Source organism: Cavia porcellus, unplaced genomic scaffold (genome assembly GCF_034190915.1).
Source record: "Cavia porcellus strain 051 isolate PalLab524CR breed Dunkin Hartley unplaced genomic scaffold, mCavPor4.1 scaffold_7, whole genome shotgun sequence".
In the NCBI taxonomy this organism is placed as follows: domain Eukaryota; kingdom Metazoa; phylum Chordata; class Mammalia; order Rodentia; family Caviidae; genus Cavia; species Cavia porcellus.
In genome coordinates, this window is record NW_026947490.1 from 44171518 (window position 1) to 44197672 (window position 26155).

General features: G+C 50.6%; 1 protein-coding gene across 3 annotated transcripts in view; it reads left to right on the forward strand.

Annotated features, from left to right (window-relative positions):
• Kirrel1 (kirre like nephrin family adhesion molecule 1) overlaps nucleotides 1-26155 on the forward strand; it is a 97465-nt gene that overhangs the window by 54814 nt on the left and 16496 nt on the right. For all 3 annotated transcript variants that reach the window (XM_013149168.3, XM_013149170.3, XM_063253462.1), the window contains exons 2-3: nucleotides 21854-22003; nucleotides 23646-23795. In XM_013149168.3, the coding sequence (XP_013004622.1) occupies nucleotides 21854-22003; nucleotides 23646-23795 (300 nt within the window). The remainder of the gene's footprint in view (nucleotides 1-21853; nucleotides 22004-23645; nucleotides 23796-26155) is intronic.

Genomic DNA, 26155 nt, shown 5'->3' on the forward strand with positions numbered 1-26155 from the left:
TGCAGTAAAATCCAAATTCCTGGTCCAGCACATGCACTCTGTAATCTGGCCCCTGCTCCTCCATTGTCTTATCTGTCTTCCCTCCCTCTCGTAAATTCTAGCTAATCAAAGATGATTGCAGATTCAACCATCCACCAAGCATCCCTACCTGGAGCTGCTGGAGGAGCTCCCTGCACCAACACTCCCCCTTCCCACTTGCTTGGTGAACACTTCCCTATTTCAAACCTCAGTCTAAGGGATATCCCTTGTGGCCAGCCTTCTAGATCACCAGCCTTGCATTGTACTTAACCCAAGGTGTCGTTTATATGTGGAAGTCTGTACTCACCTGTAAATTCCTTGAGATCAAAAGTATAAAATTTGCCTTGCCTCCATCTCCTCTCCCAGTGTGTATACATAGTGGGTAAAGACACATTAACTATGAATGGACAGATGAGTGAGTGAGTGGATGAATGAATGGCATTGAAGTCCAGTCTCAATCAGATCCCAGTCTGTGAGTTGTTCTTATGTAAACTGTAAAAGTTCAGCTCCTTATAACTCCCATGTACAAGTAGCTTGCAAGTACATTTAAGTAGCTATCACTTTTAATCCTCACAAATTTGAACCTTATTAACCAAATTTTAACGGGAGCCCTGCTCCCTGAAGAAAGGCCCAAAGTTGGGGCCCTGGCTGCTTCCCCTCTTCCACATCCATCACTGAGGCTGCTGGTTTCTTACCCATGTGTTGCTCTGGTGTTTGCAGAGCAACACAAATACCCAGTGTCCCGGCCTTGCATATACGGTGTGTTCTGATCCAGACACACCACACACTTTTCCTGCCTTTGCCCCTACTCTGCACCTTGTGCCCAGAAGGGATGCATCTGTCTCATTCCCACAAGGAATGCTCAAGGCTTATCTTTGTCTCTTGCAAAATGCTCAAATTCACCTTCTTTCTCCACCATTGAAATTCAAACCTGATGATGATTGGCCTGAGCCCTACATTTAGCTGAAGACACTGTTGTTACCTGGAGAGCTAGGCTATGTCTTACTAATCCTATTATCTCTGTGGTACTCAGCATAAACACTGCACCTAGTAGGGACCTGACCCTTGCTCTGCTGACCATAATAAAACCAAATTGAATCAATTCTTTAAGTTTCAGAATCCTTCCAGATGTTACTGAAACCACAGGCAGGAGGGAATCTAGAAAGTGATGGGGTTGAGTTGGAACAAGAGAGAGTGGGAGGTCAGAAGGGAGAGAGGAATGCTCAGAAATTACAAACAAGATTTCTTGCCCCCAGGTTGCCTTGTACACTTCCAGTAGCATCATTATCACTACAATTTATTTCTTGATGATTGTAAGTAGCATGCTGAGCTCAGAGTAATGTGCCAGTGTCTAGGCTGAACTTGTGAGGGGAACTCCTTGTGACACTTCTGCAAAATGGTTCTCAGCCCCTTTCCTGGCTTCATACAGCCCAAACCATCCTGAGTTGGAAGGCATCTTCTAGATCTTCTCTGCAGCCCATTCACTTTACAAACAAGAAAATAGGGCCAAGAGAAGTGTCTCACCTGTGGTCTCCCTGGCAGTAAATGGCAAAGATGGGGTTTAACCACCTTTTGGGATTTTAGAAGACACTACGTGTGTGTATAGGGTGTGTGTGTGTGTGCAGTCCTTACACATGGTTGGCAAATGTTCTACCACTGAGCTTCACCCTCTGCCCCTGGAGGACATGGTTTTTGTTACTTTTTCTACTAAATTCTGTCCTATCAAGTTGCCATTAGAATTGCTCATATTTTATCTCTGCCAGTTCTGTTCAACAAATGTTTCTTTTATGGAATGTTCTACTCTAGCAAAGAGACTAGCGCTAGGGGAGATTGAAGCACTATAGAGAATGGGGAAGATGGAGGTTCCTGCTTGGGACAGGTTTATCTTGTGACTTTGCCTACTGTCTTTCCTCTGGATGGAGGAGAAGGAAGAAATCTCGGTTTGCCTTGTCTGCTGTAGACCCGTCTGAAGAAGGTGGGAGTGAGGAGGGATACCAGGATGGGGTTAGGGGGTCTCCTCAGCTTCTTCAGGCTGCCATTTGCTGTCATCACCAACAGCTGTTTGCAGCTCAGCAGCTCTATTCTCCCTGGTCCCCTCAGGCCTCTTCCACTTCCTTCTGGAAGAAATTCGTATTAAATCTTTTTCTTTTGCAGCTTTTTCAGAGCTAGGGATTCAAGAGAGATCAGGTTTGGGGGACCTCAGCTGGGGTGTCTTTGCTGAGAAAAACTTGGCATTGATTGCTGAGACTGGCACAACAGCCCCCCTCCTCTCTGTGCCCTGGCTGTCCAAGCACCATCTCGGGAATGCCAACATGCCGTTAATTTGTGTGCCTTGCAAATACTTTATTGGCATCTCGTGGTGTTGAAAGTCATGTAATTATGAGCAGAATTTATATGTCGCCAGGGCTGCCTGGGCACCCTCCCTGCGTCTCCTTCCAGGCACTGCAAATATTGAAGGCTGGCTTAGAAAAGAATCAAAGATACCCGCCTTTATATCTGTGCGCCCTGTAGATAAGGTTTTAATTGAAAACTGGTTCATCTGTTCCCCATGCCTAATTACAAGCTGCCTGTACTGCCAACAGAGCCCACAGACGGGAGCCCTGCTCCCTGAAGAAAGGCCCAAAGTTGGGGCCCTGGCTGCTTCCCCTCTTCCACATCCATCACTGAGGCTGCTGGTTTCTTACCCATGTGTTGCTCTGGTGTTTGCAGGCAGGACTCTCCTCACCTCCCTCTCCCCATCTATGGCTGGTAGCTCTCCAGTGAGGACAGGATGTGGCTTGCAACCTGCTTCCTCCCTTCTGCCCTGCCGAGGATACGCTCCTCCACCCCATCCTGCTCACTCCTTTCCTTCCAGCCCAAGTGGGCACAGCTGATCCCTTTTCATCAACACCATTGCCTTTATATCTCTGGACCTCCCAGGAGATGGCTCACTTTCATCCTAGGGTACTTGTTCCCCATCCAACCTGCAGTCTCCTCTCCAAGAAGCCCCATGGGATCAGTGACAGACCTGTCATATGTCTCCTTCCTGAGGACTTGCCTCTCCCACCAGACTGGAGCATCCTCCGCCTTCTGCAGCCCCTGGGAGGTGCTCAGCACTGCCCTCAGGCTGAGGGAGTGGCTCACAGCTCTATGCCTTCTTCCAGGGACCCCTGAAGGCTGATCACTATGAGAGGGGCTGGCTGCCTTGCTTGGGCAGAGCCCCAGGCAGAAAAGGAGCACCCAGGAGTTGTCCATAGCCTCCACCCTCAGCTGCCCTCTCTTGGCCCCAGTCACACGTCACTGCTGTCACATTTGGCTCCAACAATAATTCCCCTGCCAGAGAGCAGAGCAGGAGGAAGCATTCATTTTCCAGCTCCAGCTGGGCGGCTGTGAAATATGATTTCTAAAGTGTTAATAATGCATCACGTTTAGATAGCACTTTATATCTTCCTGAGCAGCTGGCTGGGCAGGGGGGCTGACAGCCTGGGCTTGGGGCTAAGGGGGTAACTCTGCTTTCAGCTTTCAGCTCTGGACTCCTCAACTGGAACACATGTCTACTCCCTGGTGCCTTAGCTCTCTTTCTGAAACAGTGAGGGAATCACTGAGTCTCGACCATCTGCCAAAATATGGAGGTGTACCCCTTTGCCACCCTCAGCCTCTTCCAAATCATTTTTTCCTTTGTCTTCTAGAAAGCTTCCAGCATTCATTCACTCACTCACCAAACCCTAATTAAGTGGCTTTTGTATGCCAAGGCCTAGGATGCAGAGATGCCACTGCCTTTGAGGTATCTTGGGAGTGGATGGAATAGAGGTGTTGAGGTTCCCACCTCCAGCACTGTGACCTACAGTGAAGACAGTGCAGGGCAGGATGACAGGTCTACTCTGCTTTACTGGGGGGAAGAGGAGGGAGGGAAGCTGAGCAATGTCTCTGCAGGGCCCCAGGATAATTCAGGTCACCACATTCTAGATGACCTCCGGGACCCAATGCTTTGTCTTTTGTGATGGGCTAGGAGCCCCTCAGCCTTTAAAGCCTTTGACCTTCTAAAACCTGGGAACTTTCTGAACCCTCCTCCCATAGCACCTGCCCCTCTCACACATGAGTAGGATCTGTATGCTCACCTTTTCATTCCTCCCCAGTGCTTTCCATAGACCCAGAAATTTTTCCTCAGTCCATGCCATTGAGCCCTTTCTCATCATCTTTCCAAAGGCTTGGAGGTCTCTGTATTTCCTGGCCCACAGCCACATGGTGGCTGCTTCTAGGTGCTGCTTCCAGGGAGCCTTCCTGGAAGGATCTGAGGGAAAGAAGAAGTGTGATGGTTAGGATGGTTGCCCCATGTTCTATGTTGCTCTCACCCTAAAGACAGTACCCTTGACCTCCTGGAGTGCCCAGGTACTGCTCTTCCTGGAGCAGTTGGAAATTATATGGAAATTCTGTTTTTGCAAGTAAAATTATATTAATTTGTAGGTGACCCGGATTTGTAATTTCTAGGAGCCCTGCCTGCTTCTCGCACCAACAGTCTATAATGGCTTTGGACCTCAATGACCTTACCTGAAAAATGACGCCATTGAAGAGGTGTCACCGGGGCCCTCTTTAGCCCTCTTTGATGACACTGCTACTTCAGACAATTCCTTGGTGAATTAGCAGGTAAAAAAGAAGGAATCCTTTGATAAGAGTGTAATTGCCTTCCATCTGATTGGGTTCATAGGACAAGTTGGGGGAGTGTGTTTTTCCAGAGGGGTGTCTCGCCTCTGTTCTATCATGGCATCGCAGATGGTTTAGATGTCATCTCCCACCCAGAGTGGGAGCTTCCAGAGGACCAGACCTAGGGCTCTGCAACTCTGCAGTTTTTCCTGCCCCATCAGCTAGAAGCTCTGTGGTGCCTGGGAGGAGCAGAACGCTTCTCCCTGGCCTCAGAGCCTCTGACTCTCTCACTTCCTAGGAAGACAGTTCCTTCCAAGTTTTCCCAAAGGGTTGCACTGCGGCTGCTGTTCAGCTGACACCATAGCTGACGAGTTATTAAAAATCCTTCATTATTATTCTGTACTGTCTCCCTCCCTCCTCCCTCCCTGCCCTGCCCCAGGTTTCCAAGGCCCCTGGCTGTCACTGAGAAATGCCTGGAGGCCCCTCACCAGGAGCAGAGCAGACTTTTCCACTCCCTCCCTCCAAGTGGCCCCCCAGACACTGGCAGCTGGCCAAAGGCACTGTGTCCCACCCAGGGATGGGAATTGTGACAACAGGGTTCTTGATCTGGCTTTCAGGGAGTTGATGCTGGTGCTTGCACTATGAAGGTCTTTATATCCAGAAAAGATTGGGAGCCAGGAGGGGTTTCCAGTCTCCCTGAGATCTTGGTTAGGGAGACTCCTCTTAGGTATGCACATTCCAGAGGACATCTGGGACCTGCTGCTTTATCCCCTGGGGAGAGAGTGACAGGCTAACTCATCATTCCACTCCATGAGCTGAGGGTCCAAACCCAGCTCATCCATCACACATCCTGATAATCTGATTTCGCTGAGGCAAGAACAGAACATAATACTCAGCTCCTCTCCCAGCGTTGCCGAGACAGGCCCCGAGAGTGTGGAAGGCCTTGCTCCTTGGGAATGTGAGGTGGGGAAGGTCCCTGTCCTTGAGTCCCATGGCCACTGAGAAGAGGCTAGAGCAGCTCAGCACCCTGCCTACCACAGGCTTCCTGTGCACACCCTATGAAAAGCACAGGGCTTTGGGTAGAAGTCAGCAGTCTCTGCCTGCTGGACTAAAAGCCATTCGCTTCCTCTGAATTTCTTTCTGCACAGACTTGCCTGTTCAGACCCAGACCTAGTGTACTCACTGCTGTTCCCAGCATCAGTTCCCTCCGTCCTGAGCCTCATAGCCTTGGCCCAACCACTCAAACCTGTGTCTATGGCCCTGGGGCAGGAGGTGGAACAAAGGGGCAGTAAGCCAGGTGGTGAGAGATGCTGGAGCATTCATAGTTATCTGGAGTGTTCAGGGGCCTCAAGGTTGAGCTGACAGTTTTGTCTCTGCCTTTGTTGCCTCACATGAATTCTGAGGATGACTCCCATCCCCCCATCCCTATCACTGCTACCCAGGTGTGGGGACAGAAAAAACTGAGATTAGAGTTAGGGGAGATGAAATTAAAATTAGGTTCAGTGACTTTAGGGGTTAGATCAGAGCTTAGGATTTGGGGTTGACAGGTACTTAGTGTGACCACTGCAGTAGGCAGGAAGAATCAGGCTGGAAGCAGAGGTTATTGGCAAGGATAGAGGTTAGTGTTAGGTTTAGGTCCTTGTTTATTTAACAAATACCTTCTGGTCACAAAGGGACCTGAGATCTTTTGCCTCTAAAAACATAGGTTCTGCTTAAAATTTGAGGTTAGTTATTTTTCTAGTTAGTCGGGGTTGGGTTGGTGGTTACTGTTTGGATTTTAGACTGAAGTAGGAATGAGGGGTAGATTATGTGTTGCCGTCAAGGTTGGTGTGAGGTTTCTGTGTAAATTCTTTTCACAAGGCTCTGCTAACTTCTGTCCTCTCTGCTTACCCAGGCTTGCTTGTGCTGTCTAAGGCTTCCCGGACTTACTGGAATCCGTTTAATGACAGCGACCATCTGCCACCCTTCTTCTTCTCCTCCTCTACCTTCCTAGCGGAAAGTCTACACATCCTGTGTTGGGGGGCAGGGGATGCTGAGATTCCTGTTCTGTCTCACTTTGTCATTCCAGAGCATCTCTGAGCTCTGCCTGTCCATCTGCCCCACGTTGGCACTTGGATGTACCATTTGGCCTGTCCCCACCCTCCTTCCCCGGCACCTCAGCCCTTCACAGCCCTAGGGTCTCACACTTCAGTTTTTCACACACATGGGACCCTTCTGCTTTAAGCAGAGTTTAAATTTTCACCCTTATCTGGGGGGCTGGTTCCTCCTACTTTCCCCTACTTGCCCTGAAGCAACACCTTATTACTCTCTGCCTCTTTTCCCTTTCATCCATTCCCCTGCCTCCCTGACTTCTGTCTGCCCTTCCTCCTCTGCTGACTCCCCACCCCATCCTCTCTGCTCGCTTCCTCCTGCCACTGGAGCTGGGGAGATTTCTTTTTATCTCATCAGTCAGGAGGGGCAGAGCCTTCCTAGAATCCCGGCATTGCCGTGGGATACAGCATATGGGTTGTGCAGTGCTGCAGCAGAGAGAGAGCTGTGGGCCAAGGAGGTGTCTCTTCCTCTCCTTTCATTACAGGTGAAATGACCTGGCCCCCGGATGGTTCCCAAATCCGATGTGTAAGAGTGGCTGGATTCTGGGGGAGGTTTGAAAGAAAGCCCCAGAACGCTGAGCAAAGGTCACAGCACTCCCATCTCTGCCTTCCATTTCAAGATAATTCTGTACATAAATGTGGTCCCTTGGTCCAGGAGGCTTCTCCTTCCTCAGCTTTTTTCATGTTCTTGAACCCTGCTATGCTCTCTTGAGGACCTACCCCACCCTCCAAAACCCATCCATGGAGGGTGAGCTTGATTGCCTTTGATGTCTGGCAAAAGCATGGGGCTGCTCCTGCTCGTTGGAATGCATGACACCTTGTCCCCCTCTCCAGGAGATAATCGAGGAGGAATATTGGCTCATCCAGGAAACGAGGTGCTAAATTTGTTGTGAGATTGGTGTCACAAGCAATCAAAGGGAGCCTCTCCACATAGAGGGCTGGGCAGCTAGATGAGAAATCATTAGGTTATTGCAGAGACCAGGGACAGCAGAGGTGGAGAAAAAGAGACCCTTCCTCCCCACACCTCTGGGAGGCTAGAGGAACCTGGGAGATCAAAGCAGGGAGAAAACAGAAAGAATGCATGTGAGAAGACGCAGGCTGCTTCCTTAAGGGTTCTCTGATACTTGGGTGTCTGCATCCTGCTTGCCGTGGACCCTGTCAGGCACCTCAGCAGCTTTCTGTGGAGGTTTAATGCAAACCTTCTTCAGCAGCATGAGCAGTCCTGAGACTGGGTTGTACTGGTGCAGAACAAAGAATTAAGGGAGCAGGGTGTATGTCCCCAGATCAGCAGAAGTTTTGGTGTGTAGAAAAGTTGAGAAGGCCACACAAGAGAGGCTGGCAAGGGCCTAGGTCTGAGTGCCTGTATGGTTTGGGCAGGAAAAGGAAAATGAGTATCCCCTCGGGAGAGGCTGCCTGGAGGAGGGGGACTTGAATGCGTAGCAGGCTGGGGCTGGGTGTAGGTCTCTTGGGAGGGTGCAGTCGTGGCAGGATTTCAGGTAGATTGCTCTTCCTTTGTGCTACTTACCTCCTTCATGGAAATAAGGCTTTGGGGCCCCAGGCACAGCCTTGAAGAGAAAATCTCTCCATGGACCTTTGCCATGGATATATAGTTGGCCACCCGCATGATGTCCCCCACAAATGCTTTTTAAACTTGTGAAAATGGTCAGATGATTGATTTGGACCCTCCTGGTCGTCCTCTGCTCTTGGGGCATTTGCATTCTACCCAACGTGGTAATTGAGACAAGTAATACCAGAAAGAACAGGAACACACACAAAAGACCCTGAGTTCCCAGTGTGGTCCCCAGCCCAGACATCATCCATCTCAAAAGGCCCTCCTCTCGACCATCCCTCACCTGGGCAAGGCTGCTTGCTGCCTTCTCAGTGGCACTGTATTGAGACCCCGCTCCTAAAATGTTAATCATAGAGCCTCCACTTCCAGGCCCCCTCAGCTCTCTGCAGCAAATTAACATTCCGCGCCCCTTGCATGGGTAGAATGAACCGAGTTAGATGGATCGATCCAGCAGCCAGTTGGAGCTGCTTTTACTTTAGGTGGGATTGATCCGGGTGACCCCAACTAGGGGTGACTAGAAGCACCTTTGGGGGAAATCTTTGTAATGGAGATTAATTGGAAAAGCCTAGTGTGTCCTGGTTATAAGCAGAAAGTGCCCTGTTCTCCCTTTGGATGTGCCCTGTTCCCTACATACCAACACTTGTGTAGAGATGCACAGTAACACAGTTACCTCACCGGTCGAGGACATGTCCTCAGCTTGCAGCCTTTTCCCTTAGGATTCTTAAGCCTGAACCCAAACCTTGCCAGGTTGACACATGAGCAAATCAGATCCACCATAGTTCCTACTTCCATCTTTCTGAGGCTAGATCTCTTTCTTTATCTATATTCACTCTCCACAGTCCAGAAGTATTTGGAGAGCAGAGACTGAGGAATGCCCAGAAAGTGTTAAATGTTTAAAGATGTCTGATCTTCATTCCAGTTTCTTTATGCTTCAGAATCCTAGCCACTTCCAACTGCTCGCTGGACTTTTATGTCTCTGTGTCTTGGCTCATGCTGTTCCCTTTGTCTGAAATGCCCTTCCCCCAGTTCCGTGGCTTTTGAACTCCATCTCCTCACTAACTTAACTCTCAATGCAATTTTCGTCAGTAAATGTATATTTATTGATTAAACATTGTGTGCCAAGCAAAGTCACCCATGTCCAATGTGAATGGCTATAGAAAAGGCCTGAGCTAAGATATCCAACAACATGTAGGTCTTAGCCCAAGGGAAGACCTGTTTGGAAGTTAGACATGTAACAAAATGCAGTTTATTGTTCATTCAGCAAACTTCCTTTCAGATGGTCATACAACAAGCATCCATTAAAGCTGTAAAACTCGCAGGTCCACACCCATGGGAGTGATTGAGTGATGTCTCTTGAGTGATGAAGTATTATTCATACTTCCCACATCTGTGCCTCCACCAAGCCCGCTCTAATTTCATCTCTTCAGCATTGGTCACTGTTGGATAGCATGATACCGATAGAGCTCTTAGCACTTAACTGGTTGCTAACTCATTGGTCTCCTCTGGCAAAATGTGAGAGCACAGACCTTTTTCATTCATCCAGTTCGACCACCCCACCAAGAGAATATCTGGCTTCCTGGACACACCAGCCAGGCTGGACTATTTCGAGGATGGTGAAAGATCAGGCTTTCTTGACTTCATACTGTTGCCCGTGTCTTCTGTCTTCCAGGAACAGTTTCTTCTTTCTTCTCTGCCTACTTAGCAGAATACCTATTCATTCCTCAGAGCCCCATGTATAGGCCACTTTCTCTAGGATGCTTTTCCTGACCTGAAAGTTGCTTTTTTATGTGTCACTCCATCAGAGCACACATCAATCACTTGTATTGTCTGGGACAACCACTGGATGTCGACAGGTTTGTCATGCTTATATCTGAGTCCAGGACAGGGCTTGCTATCTGGTGGCATTCAGTATAAGTTGGTTACATGAGTGAATGTGTACTGTAGTGAGCTGACTTTCTCTGTTTTATCCTTTAATCAATGCACATACCCTAACAAGCATTTATTGAGAACCTGAATGTACAGTGAACTGTTGTACCAGTCATTTTAGAAGATGCAATCCGAGCTACATCTGTTATAATCAAGAAATTTACCAACTAGTCATCTGTAAAAGGGCCAGAATAAAATACAGGATAGCTACAGACTAAATCACAGGTCCCACATCTTATGATTATATTCAGGTCTCATCATTACCTTGTTAAAAGTTGTATGGTTAATTTCCACGAGACACCTATGATTTCACCTTTGCTTACAAACTACACCTTTTTTGTTGGGGGGGCCCACTGTTTTCCCTTCAGGTACCGCTGTTCAGAATTCCTTCCTTTCAACTTCAAGTCTACCTTGACTGAGTGGTCATGAATTGGTTATTTGATGGGTGTATGTCTAGAGTAAGAGGAAAATATATGGGTATAAGTGGAATCATAAAGCACCAGAGTTGGAAGAGATGCTAACCATTACCCCTGAGCCCTCTGGAACATTACTGCTAGGGTGGGTACCCAGCCTTGTCTTGGACACCTCCAGTGATGGGAGATCACTGCCACATCCTCTGAGGTTTACATGAATAAAATTTAAAATATCTGAGATCTAGTCGTTAACATGTGGCCTGGATTTGTTGGGTTTGTAGCACACCTTGGCTATGGGCTGCTCATGCCCATATAGAGACCATCAAGTCAGCCTTACCTACGGGCACTGGTGGGCAGCCCATGCCAAATGGAGAGCGTTTAATCAGCGCCCAAGGCTTTTCCATATTGGTGGTTCATCTGGCTCCCCAACTTGCGTGGTCCATCTGGATGTGCTAGAGAAACCTGCAGAGTCATCTGTGATGAAGAGTTGCAGATTCTGGAGTGAGAATAGTATCTACACCTGGAGCTGCTGGCTTTTTCTGTCTTCTTTTGGTGAATGGAGGGAGTAGAAGCCAGCTTTGCAGAAATGTAAAAAGCTCAGAAGCTTTTTACATTAAACTCAGAAGCATAGACATGTTTTCAAGAGCACCCGTCTTGGTGTCAGGAGATGTGGATTTCCTTCCGGCTCCTTCTGTCTCAGGTGAAGGAGCTAAGGCTCTTCTCACTGCTGACCATGCTCTTTCTGGATCTCACAGAGTTGAGGCAGTTATTCTGTAGGTTGCTCCCACATGTGCCAGGGGTCTCTCTGCAGGCGGGGTCTGAATCCCAGTCTGTGTTTCTTCAGGGCTGTAAGTCTGTCCTCCACTCAGATGGTACTTCGAAACTCCGTTTACAGATTGGTAACTAAGAATATTGAAGCAAGCAGAGCAGAGCTGGTGCCTGCTTTGATTTGAAGCTTCAGGAAGGCAGGATGTCCATCTGCATGAGGGAGGGGCCAGGAGGATGGATTTTTGTGGGGGAGGGGAGGGAGAGAGTGAGGCTGGTCCCAGGGAGAAGCAGGAAAGCAGGAAATGAGGGCTAACTGACTGACCTCTGTCCTCAGCGCCCTGGAGAACACTGGTGGGAGGAAGCTGAGAGTTGGCTTGTGATGGAGTCTGTCCTGGTCTGGGAGAGAGGAGGATCGCCTCAGATACAGATTACTTCATTCTCTTCTCCTCCCTCCTCTCCTTGGCTAATCCTCTCAAAAATCCCTTCCATCTCTGAAGGATTTCACTCCCTTTTCTTCGACCTAAAAGGTCAAGACCTTCCGAAAACGCCAGAGGGTAGCAGTTATCCAGACCCCCTGTCCTGGTCCCACAGCTCCCCCACCCGGTGCCTTACTGCTCCCCCACCTCACCTTCTCTGGTGTCTTCCCTCCTGCGCCTCCTTCTTTATCTTCATTCTCATTTTTCTCTCCCAGATGCTCTCATTGCCTTTTTAGTCTCCAGTCTCGCTTTTTGCTTTTCTGTCCATCTTCTGTCCTTCCCCACAGTTCCTCTCCCGACTAGCCTCTTATTTCTTTTTTTTTTTTTTAAGGAGAAGCATTTCCAGGGAGAGGTCCCACGCAGGGCAGAAGCAGCAGGCTTGGGGATACGCCCTGCCTCATCAGTTTGACCCCCCAGTCATTTGAAGATGTGCCCTGCTCTCACCCCATCCCCATCATCGTCCCCCCTCACACACAACATCACTTGGCCTTTAAAAGGAGAGTATTAGACTGGTTCAGTCCTAACCTTCAGGCTCTGCCTCTAGTTTAATGTTCTCCCCTCCCTTTTCCTGTCTCTGTCTTGTTCACTTATGGTCTTCACACCACAGTATTAGCTCAGCTCCATTCTTCTTCCTTCCGTATCTAACCTTAAAACAATCTTAGCCAGGTGTGGTGGTACAGGCCTGTGATCCCAGCACTCGGGAGGCTCAGCTAAGAGAATTACATGTTTGTGTCCAGCTGTGGCAACTTAGAGGCTTGCCAAGACCAAGTCTCAAAATAGAAAATTTTAAAAGGCTGGGAATGTAGTTCAGTGTGAATGTCCTGGGTTCAGTCTCCAGTACTGGAAAACAAAACAAAACCAAACAAAACAACAAAAAATCTATAACTCGTAACTTCTCACACTGCCAGCTTTCTGCTTATCTCCTTCACTGTCTACTTGTCTATGACTTTTTTCTGCCACTGAGGGGCCTATCCTGTGTCTTCATGCACCTCCTCCCCCATTCTGTGTAGTCAGGGACTGGCCAGGGAGGCAGCCACAGGGACTGGATGGAGTGGGGACAGCACCTCCCCTTCTCTCCTCCCCAGCATCCCACACACACGCCTCTTGTGGTCTTCTTTGGCTCTGTCCTAGTTTCTGCTCTTTCCTCCTCCTTTGTCTGTCTTTCATTCTCCTTCCTCCTAGCCCTGGCTCCCATCTGAGCTAAGTCCTTGCCTGCCACCTGCCTCTTCCCTCCCTGACCTCCCTTCTCTTACCAACTGAAGCCAGATGGAAATTCAGTTTTTCGGCAGAATTACCCACCAGCCTTGCTGCTCCTGCCTGTCATACCTGCTGCAGCCAACCCCACCTGGGCTCACCATGGCTTTGTCCTTCCCAAAAAACATTCTCAGGGTCCCCTGCCAGGCCGCATTTGCATAGAGCTGTCAGTTTCAGGTCTGGCCAGGAAGCCTGGGGTGGGAGGCCCAAATGGGGCAGGTGGGAATGTTTCCAGCCATACCTGCCAGTCTTTCTCAGTGGGAACTCAAAGTCCTTGTGAGTAGCCCCAGGCTGACAGGTAGCCTTAGGGACCCAGGCTTGCCTGCTCACTCCTCTGTTTTCACCCTCACAAGTGATGTAAAGCACTCTGATAGGGACTAATTACAGAGGAAAACAAAGAATGATCTCACTTCTCCTGTGCTAGATACCCCATCTGGGCCCTCTGTGCTGTTGTCTTATTGCCTAAAAACCACAGCCCTCCCTAGTCCACCACTGTCTTGGAGGAAATGTCAGGATGGGCTCTAGGCACAGTGGCTCCCCTCAGTGTGAAGGTGACAGGGCTTGGGACTGAGTCCTTGGTAGTCCCTTCAAGGCACGGCTAAGGCCACAGGCCATCGTTAGAATCTTAGAACATCAGGGCTGGAAATGCTCTTGAGAGCTAAGTTACCATGGCTGTTTTCTACTTTTAACAGAAGCGACAGGACCCCCAACAGCCCACCCCACTCCCCACCACTGCCTCCAGTCACACTGCTGGTTTGGTGGCAGAGCCAGAACCAATACACCCACACTTCCAGAGGACTCCTGCCCTCCTGGCAGAGGGATGCTGGACCTCTCTTCCTGCCCTCTTTGCTGGATGAGTCCAGTAAATGCAGTGGCCTGTCACTGTGTGCACCAGACGGCCCCTATGGTCTGCTCAGATGCAAGGAAACCAGGCCAGACTGTGGCCACTTGAAAAATCCCATCTGGGTCCCTGGAAAGAGTAGCCTTTGGCTGTCCTCTCCATACCCCTGTCCTTAGAGATGGGCACTGCAGTGCTGTGACCAAGCAGACTGGGACTGGTCCTCTGCCCATGGCTTGGTCTTCCTAGAACAAGAATGGATTGCAAGGGGGCCGATGGTGAAGGAAGGCTGAGTCAGGGCATGTGGAGCCCCCACTGCCCTGTTGTCTTCCCACATGCACTGGAGTGAAGTGAAGCCAGAGTGCTCTGGTCTCCAGTGGGCAGGAACTTAGAGGTGATCATAGCCCTTGGATATTCGGACTCTTGTCTAAGAGTGCAATTTGTCATTTTGGGTGCTTTATCTGATATCCACAGCACCTGACATCTTTCCAGGCTTTCTTCCAGCAAGTCAGTAGAATTTTCTGAGTCCTGAAGCCTTATCTGTCAAAGTCCCTAAAGACATTCACATCAAAATTTGACATAGCACTCTGGCCTGACCTCTGTATGAGGAAGAATCAACAGATGCAGACCCGTCCTGCCCAGTCAGCTGGGCGATTAGTTTCCTTCCTGAGAACTTTGGCTCTAAGGGCTGCTGAAGGCTGACTAGGGTTTCTGTCTTTTCCTTCTCTCCTCACTCCCCTGAGTTCCTTCCTCCTCCCCCGCCTCTCTTTCTCTCACTCTGTCTCTTTCCATCTCTCTCCCTGTGTGTGTGTGTGTGTGTGTGTGTGTGTGTGTGTGTGTGTCCTCTGTCTCTGTCCCTCTCTTTCTCTCTTCCATCCTCCTCGCGATTAGAAGTGCCCATCTCTCCCTTCTGTCCATTCCCCTTTGCTCGCCCAGCCTAAAAAATTGAAATCCTCTTTTCTCAGAGAGACTCTAATGTGAGGAACTCTGGCTGTTGTATTTTTCATAGAGCAAGAAGGGAATGGCTGGAATGGGGGGAGAAGGTCTGGTGGGGGTGGGGGAGAGCAAAGATATGAGAGCAGAGAGAGGGAGGGAGAGTGGAGTGTGGAGAGATTTAGTTCCATCTGAAAGCTGTCGGTGCGAATCAAAGGCTTTCCTTTGAACCAGCAGCACGATCTGGAGTGGAGAGCTCGGGGACTGCTCCGGCCCAGGGGGTTCATTACTGCTCGTTTGATAAATCCAGGGAGACAGGGCCGGGTCTCCACCACCCCCTCTCCTGCCGCCCTGCTCCCCGGCTTCTCATGTGTTTAGCCCCAGTGCTTCTTGAGTTCTGGACCTGGCAGGCCAGGCTCTGGGAACATGGCTACCAGAATGCATGCACCAGGACATGGAGCAGATGGGTGCCCATGGGTGCAGGGACAGATGGGCAATTGAGTGTAGGAGGACAGGAGGCATGTGCACGTGAGTGTGCCTGTGACTATAAGAAGTGCACAACTCTGGGACTGTCAACTTTCCATCCTGTAATGGATGAAGAGGCCACTGTGTAGTTGTCATTTAACAATGAAACTCAGTGTTGGAAGACTGGGGCTCTGGTAGAGCTTGCCTAGCATGTGTGAGGCTCTGGGTTTGATCCCTAGCACAGTAGAAAGTGGGATTCTCTCTTTTTGTTCTTTTCCAGCTCTGCGGGCACAGGAGATGTGCTCATACACAGACTGGCCCAGCTCAGGGCCTCAGTGCTGTGAGAATGGAGGGAGTGAAGGAGCAGAGATGGAAAGAAGGCTGGCGACCCTGGAAGGGCAGTGTTGAGAAGGGGTAGTGGGATGATACTGAGGAATGGTCCAGATGAGGGGACAGCAATGAAAGGACCCTGGGACAAGTGTGCACAATGGCCAGAGTGTCCTTGGAGCAGATAGCAATAGCCAGGCCATTGAGATAGCATTCTGGGGTGTTTTTCTGTTCTCTCACTGTGCTTGCTGGATCCAGTCATATGACTGGAGGTAACTTGCTTAATGTCACTGAGCCTTAGTTTTCTTCTTAGGAGTAGTAACGACTCCTACCTCATTGCATAGTTGTATAATTAAATGATGTTGTATCATTGAGGTGCTTAATACAGCAATGACATTTCAAAAGCAGAGGCTTTTTATTGTACTATTATTTCTACTGGCAACCATGGTGGCTTATGGGCTAGCACTTTGGGAATCACTGAAACTCTTCAGAAGCTCTTGATTGTCATCCTAGCCATGGGCACCACTGTGTTCTCCACAAGCTTCCCCTGTGTTGGTGGCAGCGTGCAGAGAAGGCCTGCCTTACTGTAGGGCCACAGCAAGTCCCACCATTGAAAAGCACGGCCCTTCCAGGGGGAAACTATACAGACAGACATCTAAGAGGCAAAGTGGCAGTCAGAAATGGCAGCTGAAAAGGGCTTGGGGCACTGACAGTTCTGTGAAGGGCAGAGGCTACAAATTCAGTTCACTCAGAAGTCACTGTTTGTGAATATTCCTTGTGTGGCACGTTGGCAGGTGCAGCAGCTGCGGACCTGAGTTTGGATCCTATCTCTGCTACTTTACAGCGACACCTTCAATGCAATGCAACAGCCTCGTTTCCCTTTTCTGTGAAATGGAAGTAATAACTGCTGCCTTGCAGTGGATTATTATGCTAGAAACAACGTCTGTGAGCCGTGTACTTCGGCGCCTGGCACATAGTTGGCATCTTGTTATTGGCGGTATTTATTATTGAGGAATGTTGCTAGGGCTGAAGCGACAAGAAAGATAAATCATAGCATCTCTGTTCTTAGTGGCTCCCAGGGGCATCTCGAGACAGAAACTCATGAGTAACTTAACCTAAGGCAGGCTCTGATGAGTGCTTTAACTAGAACCCCAAACAGTGCAGTGGGAGAATAAGGGAAAGAAGCATTCCAAAACAGAGGCTGGGAGCTTTGTGTTAGGGGATGAGGATCTGAAGGGAAGGGGAGCTGGGGGAGGTCCAGGTTCTGCAGTTCCCACCTGTTCTCAACTTTGACAAGAACCGTGATCTCTTTGAATCCCCCACTGTCCTCCCAATTGGTTCTTGCTCCATTAGCTATCTGGTCCTGACCTCCTCTGCCTTACTGACTTTGTTCAGCTCTTCTCCAGCCTTTGAGCCCTGGCCAATCCTCCAGGAATCTCCTGTTCTGCTGGAAAAGACAGAGAGCCCCTGTACCCAAGTGTCATAGGGTGGGTGCTCCATGCATCCCTGGGATGGAAATCTCTCCCCAGTGGTCCACACATCTCCCTGCCCACCCTTTCTTGGTCTTTATCTCTTGCTGTCCTCTCCCCGGATCCCCATGATGCTAGAGATCAAACTCAGGGCCTTGTGTATGAAAGGCAAGACCCGCACCCTGAGCCATATCCCTAGCCCAGTCCTTCTGCCCTGGGCTGGGTTTTTATTAGGTCACATAGCCTTTCCTTGACCCTGGGATAAACTTGTGCCTTTCTAACCAAGAACTCCGCTCCTTCTTGTGCCCTCCCACTGCCTGTGTGGGTGTCTGTCTTTGTCTCTGCTTCTCAGCATCGCTTGTACCTCTCCCCTATGGGACACCTGCAAGGGTGTGTGTGTGTGCGCGCGTACGTGTGTGTGTGTGTGTGTGTGTGTGTGTGTGTGTGTGTGTATCCAAGATCCTGTGTGACATGTGTACAACCCAGTGTTTCTCTGCCTGCCCTAACATTCAGCTGCTTAATGTTCACCCCATGTGTGATCGTATCTAAGGCCAGGAGGGAGGGAGATCAAAGCAGGTGGGAAGTCACTTAAATAAACCCACAGAAGCGTGCTGGGCCCTGAGGTGAGGCAGCGGGTCGAGTTGATGCTACAACAGGCAGCTGGTGTATTTTCACTTTCTGTCTGTGGTCAGGCCCTTGCTGCTTGGCCCCCCACCTTCCCTACCCTGCAGCCACACATTCCTTATTTTGCTGTTTGACTCAGGTTCAGCTTCCTGGAAGTGGGTGCAGGGAGGGGACTGGGATTTCACTCACTATTGAGGCTGACTTTGCTGTGGCAGTGACAGTGGGAGGCTGGACACTGGGAACCTCAGAGCTGTGCATAGATACCACTTGGTGGGTCCTGTGTTCTGAGTTCTTGGCACCTTTATGACACTCAAGGACATATGAATACTTTGTCCTTCCTCTTTGTCTAAAACCACCAGGGCACCTGCGCCTCCTGTTAACAGGCGGCTGCACCCTGAAACTGGCAGCCACTGCCCACTGTCCAGGTATCCTCTGCAGTCTCCCAGTTACCTGTCCTCCTCCTCACAGCAGTGCCTTCTGGACTCTAGCTCTTGCCGTTCCCAACTCTGCACTGTACCCCCTTCATCAAGGAGCATCTAAAGATTGACTCCGAGTTCTTTTACCTCTAAGTCCTGGCCTTCTGTGGGAAGCCCCTCACCCCTCACCCCCTGCTGGGTCCTGCCTTGGCATGTGTATGTGTGGGGCATGCTGCCTCTTTTTCCTGGTACAGGTTTTGTCACCAGGCAGGACTACTGAATGGGGCATTTGCTCACTTGGGCTTTAGTAACCAACAGACTTATTTGGAACACTGGCAGCCGAGCCCTGAAGGATGTAATCTAGAAGTCAAGAAGTTGCCCCTGGGCCAAGAGAGGAGGGTGGCTAGTGCCTAACATTTCCTACTTAGCAGAAATGAGAAGTGAAAATGTCAGGTTTGGAGGGAATCAGGCAAGTCACGGAGGGCTTCCCAGAAGAGGCGTCTGTTTGATCCCAAGGGAGCAGAAGGGAAGAGTGCCCCTCACCAAAGCTTGCACAGGGGCATGAAGGTTACAGAAGCCTGGTACGCACAGCAGAAAGAGAACAGGACTTGGTGAGAGGAGAGGAGACTGGGGGCCTTCCCCAATCTTGAGCCAATCAGGCACCACCTGGGGCCTCTGGATTCCATCTCCAGTGCTGTCCTGGTTGTGGGGCTATTTTGGGACCAGGAGTGTTGCTTGTGACTTTCATACTCAGAATCTCAGTGGCCTTCTGGAGTTAAATTTTGTGACAACTCATTTTCCTCCTCTCCGTACTCTGCTGGGTCATCATTGCTTCCATTTCCCTTCTCTTAAAAGTAGATTTTACCTTGAAATCCCCAGAAAGACAGATACCACCTTCCTTATCACCTTCTTGTTTATTCTCACACAGTCCTTCCAGTTGTCTAATTCTAGTTGTCTAAGTACTCATAGCTGACATTTAGTGGGTATGTGCAAGAGACTGTTTCAGGCATGGAGAGTACTGCAGTGTGTTTGTCTTTCACAGCCTTAGAGGTGGACATTATCATTCCACAATTTACCACAAAAGAAAAGGAAGCTTAGAGAGTAACTAGACCAAAGTTACTTGGTTAGGAAGCTGCAGAGATATGATGTAAGCCTCAGTCTATGCCCTACACCTCAGTTCCTGGTAGTGTGTTTGTAACTTGTTCTAGACCTGCCAGTGTACAGGTGTGCAAATGTAGGCTTGACAGACAGTGACAAGCCCAAGGTTACGTGCTTCTCATCCTAGAGAAATTGCTGCTCTCCTGACTTCTGCTGCAGGTTCAACTACCACCTAGAGGACAAAGAGGCAGCTGCTCCCCATCCTCTGGAGACTTCAGCAAGACACCAGGGTGTCCAGGCTCCATGCAGGAAAGCTGTGAATATAAATTGTGTTTCTGAGCCAGGGCTTACTGGTCACCCCACTCTTAAGCCCTTGACTTGGGCCCCAGGGTCTGTGGGAAGGAGAAACGTGAGTGTGGAGAGTTTGCAGCATGTAGCTGCACTGGAGAAATGCGCAAGGATATGAATAAATTTGAATAATAATGAGGGCAATGCTTGAATTAATAATGCTGGCTGCTCACCTGACCCACCCTTCCTGCAGGATCTCGGCACCTGCCACCCTCATCCCTTGAAATGTGGGCGAGCCTTATCCTTTCCTTAAGAGATGTGCAGGCAAGGTCAGGCCAGCAGTGCTGGGAAGTCTCTCTCAGGTGTGGGAAAAGTCCCCCCTTTCTTTGGATCCTGCAGACCTAAAGAGCTCAATCGGTGCACTTAACCAACAGTAAAGAAGCTGCTTTATATTGTATCATATTCTGGCTATCAGGCCAGTCCTGCCTGACCACCTCCACCTGCTTCTCAGCCCACAGCCATTGAGGACAGATGTCCGATATTTGAAGACACTGAGAGGAAGAAGACAGCATGGCTCACTACCTTGGGGTAGAGGTTCTCATTCTGGTAGAACAGATAAGAGAAACACCACAACCACCCACACCCACCAGCTGCCCTCGATCTCCTAACAAATGCACAGGCCTAAGCCCTGATAGCATGAGATAGGAAATCCTGTAGATAAAGCTCAGACAGTAGGGCTGAGCGATGGACAAGCCATGCTTGGTGTTCAAAGAGCAAAGACATCAGTTTAGGAGGGATTCTTAGAAGACAGCAAGATGGGACAGATTTGAAAAAAGGGAGAATGGGACTGGAGGAAAATAAGGGAGAAGATAAGACTAAGATCCTGGTGCTGGGGTATAGCAGAGTGGTAGAACACTTGCTGAGTACTCACAAGACTCTGGGTTCGAGCCTGAGCCTTGAGGGACATGGAGGATGGGTAGAATTGTTACCTCTACTGTGGTTTAGGGGAAGGTTTAGAAATGGTGAGGGATGTTATATTCATTGCACACAAGAGCCATAGTGGATCAGAGAATTTTGAGAATCTGGATTTGGAAAGGGCAGGATTTGGGGATGGATTGTGGTCTCTGTGAGGGCTTTGTGCTGGCGGTGGGGCGGGGGGGTGGTGGTGGAGGAAGCTGCTGAGGTCTGAAAAGAACTGGTTCTGGTTACCTGGGTGTGCAGGAGGTGTCCCCTCCCCTCTGCTCTCCTCCCCCTCCTTTCCCCCAGCACAGTGGCCAGTGATGGAGTGAGCTGGTGGGTGGGAGCAGTGGGGGAGAAGAAACCCGCAATCCAATTCCCTGCTCCATTTAGGCTCCACAATTAAAGGCAATTACTCTGCAGTTCTCTAATCAAATGCTCCCGGCCGAGCTGCCAGCCGGGCAGCCATGTGTAGCTCCTGCAGCCGGAGGGAGAGTAGAAAAAAGTCACACGGCCTCTTGGCTCCCACAGTGTGGGAGGCTGAGTGTGTGCAGGTGTGTCTGTGTGTACCCTCTCGGTCAAGGAGGAAGTGTGGCACAGGGCCAGTGTGCCAAGAAGTAGGTCTGAGCCACTTTGTTTTGGGTCTGTATACACATGGCTGTGAAGCCATGCCTGACCCACGGAATCTATCCCTCTGCTCTTGAAGACGGCATCTGTGGGGGAAAATGGTACCTGGTGTAGTCACATACTTGTCACTCATGGGGTGATGCATGGATGTGTCTGGGCCTGAGTCCCAAGGATGGGTCAGGCTGTGACATCACCGGAAGCCTTTGTCCTGACGACAGCACCTGTGAGTCTGGGTGCAAAGGGAGGCAGGCAGTAGGTTCACAGAGGAATAGCCCAGGCCCTGGCAGGCAGGGGCTCCCGCTATAAATCCAGCTCTACTGTTAATTCACTGGGTGCCCTTGGGTAGGTCTTTCTTCTCCCAAGACCCTAGTGCCTTCCTCCACAAAATGAGGTGGTTGGGCCAGACCCATCCCCGAGGCCTTTATGTAACACTGCACCATTGCTGTGATTGCTGAGCACTTCAGTGCCTGATACCCACTCCTGTGGGCTATGGGGGGAGAAGGAAATGAAGGCAAGCCCGTGGCAGCTTGGAGAGAAGGCGTTGCAGTTGAAGTGGGGCAGAGATCGAGACTGTCTCCTTATTGCAGGGGGGGAATGGGAGCTGGAATAGGGTGACCTCTGCAGAGCCTCTCTCCTCAGTTGCCTCCTTACCCAGTGACCACTTGGGTTTTGCCAGGGACCCAGACCCGCTTCAGCCAGGAGCCAGCTGACCAGACTGTGGTGGCCGGACAGCGGGCCGTGCTCCCCTGCGTGCTCCTCAATTATTCTGGCATCGTGCAATGGACCAAGGATGGGCTGGCGCTGGGCATGGGACAGGGCCTCAAAGGTGAGTTGCTGCCCTGAACCCAGTTGGTGACATTTTCACCGTCATTTCTCACTCCCCACCAACACTCACCATTCCTGGCTTTCCTTACCACACTCGGCCTCCCCTCTCCATCTCCTGATCTCCATTTTTCCCACACTGTAGACAAGATAATGAAAGGCAGTGCAGGGCCTGGGAGTTGGAGGGAAACCAAGAGACCCTTGCATGTGAGAGCTGCAGAGCAGCCCAGGCAGACAGGTTAAGCAGGAGGTGTCAGGACAGTAGGAGGTGGAAGCCTCAGGTACTTCTGTGGTCCTCGAGTGCTGCAAGCAGGCCAGCTCTGCTCTAGCTTCTCCTCCCCTCTGAGCAGGCCATGTTTACTCAGAGGCCTAAAACTTGTTTTAATGTCAGCCTGAACGCTTTATTTACTTATTTATTCAACAAGCATTTATTAAGCACGGGCTATATAGTCAGTGCTGAAGAAAAACTTAATGACTCACTCAGGATCAAAAGGCCAACCCCTGTATTCCTAGGCAAGTACGGAGACCTGCAGGAAGGATGCCCAGGGGTCGGTAAGAGCCTGAGCCCTAGGCCTGCCTCTGTCACCTACCAGCTGAGTGACCTGTGGAAAGCCACTTCCCCTCTCTGATCTTGGGAACAGGCATAACAATCATACGACTGCCTGCCCTCAAAGTGCCCCTGTGGGTTTTGCGCTAAATGAGAGAAGATGCTTTGTGAAAACACATCGTTAGCTGTAAAGCCCTGTGACAGTGTAAATATGGGGCAGTTGTGCTGTATATTTCTGTCCTTAGTCTTTTTGAGGGGGTTGAGATTGTTTACATGGGTTGCAAGTTGTTGGTACACGTAGGGGAGATCTGTGTGTAGCCATCTGTATAAAGGAAAGAGGTGGTTCGCATGGATCTATTGATGATGGAAAGAGAGAGACTGGGAGAGAGAGAGATCAATAGATAGGGAGTGAGAAGAATCAATACCCGCTAGACAGAGGGAGATCACGGGCTGGAGCGGGTGGTGGTGATGTGTGTGAGGATGCCAGCAGGAGCTTGGAGGGAGGAGGACCAGAGAGACTAAAAGGAGGGGCAGAGCTCACAGGCCACCTCCGGGGGCAGGACACCAGAGCCTTGGTTAGGCAAGAGCTGGTGGCCCCTGCCTCGTCCATCCTCCCAGGGCGTGTGGGGCGAGACCTCAGCATGCCTTGGGCTACCCTCTGCCTTGTGAGCCCCACAGAGGTGCTCGCAGTGAGCTCGGGCTGCCGTGCTGCCCTATATTTCCTCTCGCCCACACTCTTCTGCTCCCCCCTCTGCTTTTCTCCCTGCTGGCTGCCTTTTCCCCTCTTCCTTTGCTATCATTATGAGAGACATTTGTCTGCAAACAGCTCCGGAGATATCATCTGCTCCTGCTCGTCTCCCTGCCCCCATCCAACCCTCTGCTTTATGGCCCCCTGGCTCGCTGTGGGGGGCCCTGACACATTTGAGGCTGTCTGGCACTTCGGATCCCACTTGCCATAGTGCCCCAGGAGATGGGAGAGAGGGTTGCTGGCCTGGGATTGGGTGGGTTCTGCCTCAGGACAAGAGGTGGGGAGAGAACACATCATTGGTGCGGATAGGGTAATCCTAGGGCTGGGCCTCACCCTTTCTCTTTCCTACAGCCTGGCCACGGTACAGGGTCGTGGGCTCTGCGGATGCTGGGCAGTACAACCTGGAGATCACGGACGCTGAGCTCTCAGATGATGCTTCTTATGAGTGCCAGGCTACGGAGGCCGCCCTACGCTCCCGGAAGGCCAAACTCACCGTTCTCAGTAATGACTGCCCCCCCCCAATGCACCCTCCTGCCCCAGCCCTGTCTCCCTGCTCTTCACTTCCTGTCTTGCTCTTCTCCACACCATTCCTGCTCTTCCTGTGATTTTCTCCAACAATTCCTTCCTTAAACATCTTCCAGAGCCAAGTGCAGATAAGGAGAGTCCAGGGGGCTGTGTACAACCAATGATGGCCCAGAGGGGCCTTGTGGGTCTGGCATCCTCTGCTCTAGCCTCTGCCCGGACCATGTTGGACCCAGATGCACCTTGGGACATGGTGTGGAAACATAGTTCTTCCTGCAGGACAGTGTGCGGTGATAAAATGCCCTCCCTTCTCAGCCACCCAGCAGTCAGGCTTGTGGGTGAGGGGCATCTCTCTCCTCCTTTCTACCCTTCTCTGTTGTCTCTGAGCCCCCAAAACAAGTCTTTTGCTCACTCGTACCCCAGCCCAGCCTTACTTTTCCTGCCCTGGCTGCCCCCTTTCCTACCCTCTATGCCTATCTCTCCTCTCAGACTCATCAGGGCCTCCTCAAGGAATGGGTGCAGACTGGCAGAGAGGGCCTGGAGGACTGGGCTTGGGGTCGTGCGAGTCTGCTGCCAGCTACGGCTGTAGGAGGGCTCACCTTGTGGAAGCCCTGTTCACAGCAGCTGTATGCAGTGGGAACACAGCATATGTCCCTGTACGGTAGCCCCAGGGCCATCTGCATACTGAGGCAAGTCCTGCAAACAGGATTGGAATGGGGTCAGTTCCGACACACGTTTCACCCTCTCTGTCATTTGACTGTAGGCCTCAGACTTTCTGCCTTCACTACTCAGTGGTCTCCCATGTACTCTGTGACTTCGGCACTTCTGCCTGGGACCCTCTCTTGTCTTTGGTCATTAACTCTGTTCCTCTTTCCTGCCTCCCTCTGATCCATTCCAGTTGCCTTCATTCCCCTTCCTCTAACATGAAATCATTGAAGTGGGGAGGGGAGAGGAGCAGAGATGAATGAACTTGGAACCAGGACACTTACTGTTTTAGGGCAAGTGGAGTGGGAAATTGGCACTTTATTTCAGGTAGTAGAAAGAATCCTGTGCAGCTGGGAGTCTAGAGACCTGGGCTCTGATATCGCCTTGCCCATGTTGGCACCATGAACCAGAGGTCACGGCCTCTGGGCACAGGCTTTTCATCATTAACATGGCTTAATGACACCAGCCTGTTCTTAGTCATTGCCACCTCTTGCTGTCTGCCCAGGGAGTCGTGAGCTGGGCAGGTCTGGGTGAGTGTGAGATGTCAGAAAATGAGGACTGCAGGGACCCAGTGGCTGGTCCTTTGGAAGGACTAGGATTCACACTTGTTGGGAAACTTTTCCTCACCAGAAAAAGAAAGTAGGAACAATGGCTAGGGGCAGGATTTCGGTTAGAGAGCAGGAATTAGAGATGAACATGAAATGCCCAAGACATCATCTTCTACCACACTGGACCAAGAATCCCAAGGAAGCCATGAGATTTAGGGAACCTTACTCCCTTCTTCCCTAATTGCCTCTATTTTGGGCCCTGGGGAGGGGCTCCTGTACTGTTCCCTTCTCTTTCCTGCTTCACACAGAGATAGAGAGAAGGAATGAAGAAATTCAACTAACTGCCTAGGTGTAGCCCAAATAAGGGTTTGTAGTGGCACCCCTAGGCCTGGCCTGGTCCATCAAGTCTTCCTGGCCAAGAATAGCAGTGGGTACCTCGATGGGGGTGTGGCTTATTAAAAAGCCTGCTGGTCAGTGTGGGGACCTGGCTGGCTTATGGGAAGATCTGGTCAGTGCTGAGGGTGAGGTCTTCCCTGACTTGAGCAGAGAAGAGCCTAGTGGGAGGCAGATGGTGCGTCCTGATGTGCTTCCCCTTCACTCCCCACCTGGTGTCTCTCCCCAGCTTTCATACACCTGCCACCTGTACCACAGCCCCGGCTCATGGCAGCTGGGGTCCTACACACTGGACAAGGCAGAAACAAGCAGCCTGTGCCCCAGGTCTGGGATCCACCTTCCCACACGTGCCAGCCCCAGATACTCCCCTCATCTGCAGCCTCCCCAGACCGGTTGCCTTCACAGAATGGCCCCTTTCATTCTTCCTTGCAGCAGGCTTGAGAGGAGGCCTGCCTCCCTCCCCAGCAGACGCAGAGCCAGACATAATATAGAGCTGCAGGCCTACGGCTCATTATTCACAGCACTAACAGCTGGAGTGCAGTGGCGATGAGTGTGGCTTTGGGGTCAGGCGGGCTTGGTCCCCGGCCCAGCTCTGCCATTTAATGCGCCCTCTGGTCTCCAAGCCTCAGTTCCTTATCTGTAAATTGGGGTTAATGATATTTCCATGGAAGGATTAGTGACACGTACTCTGTG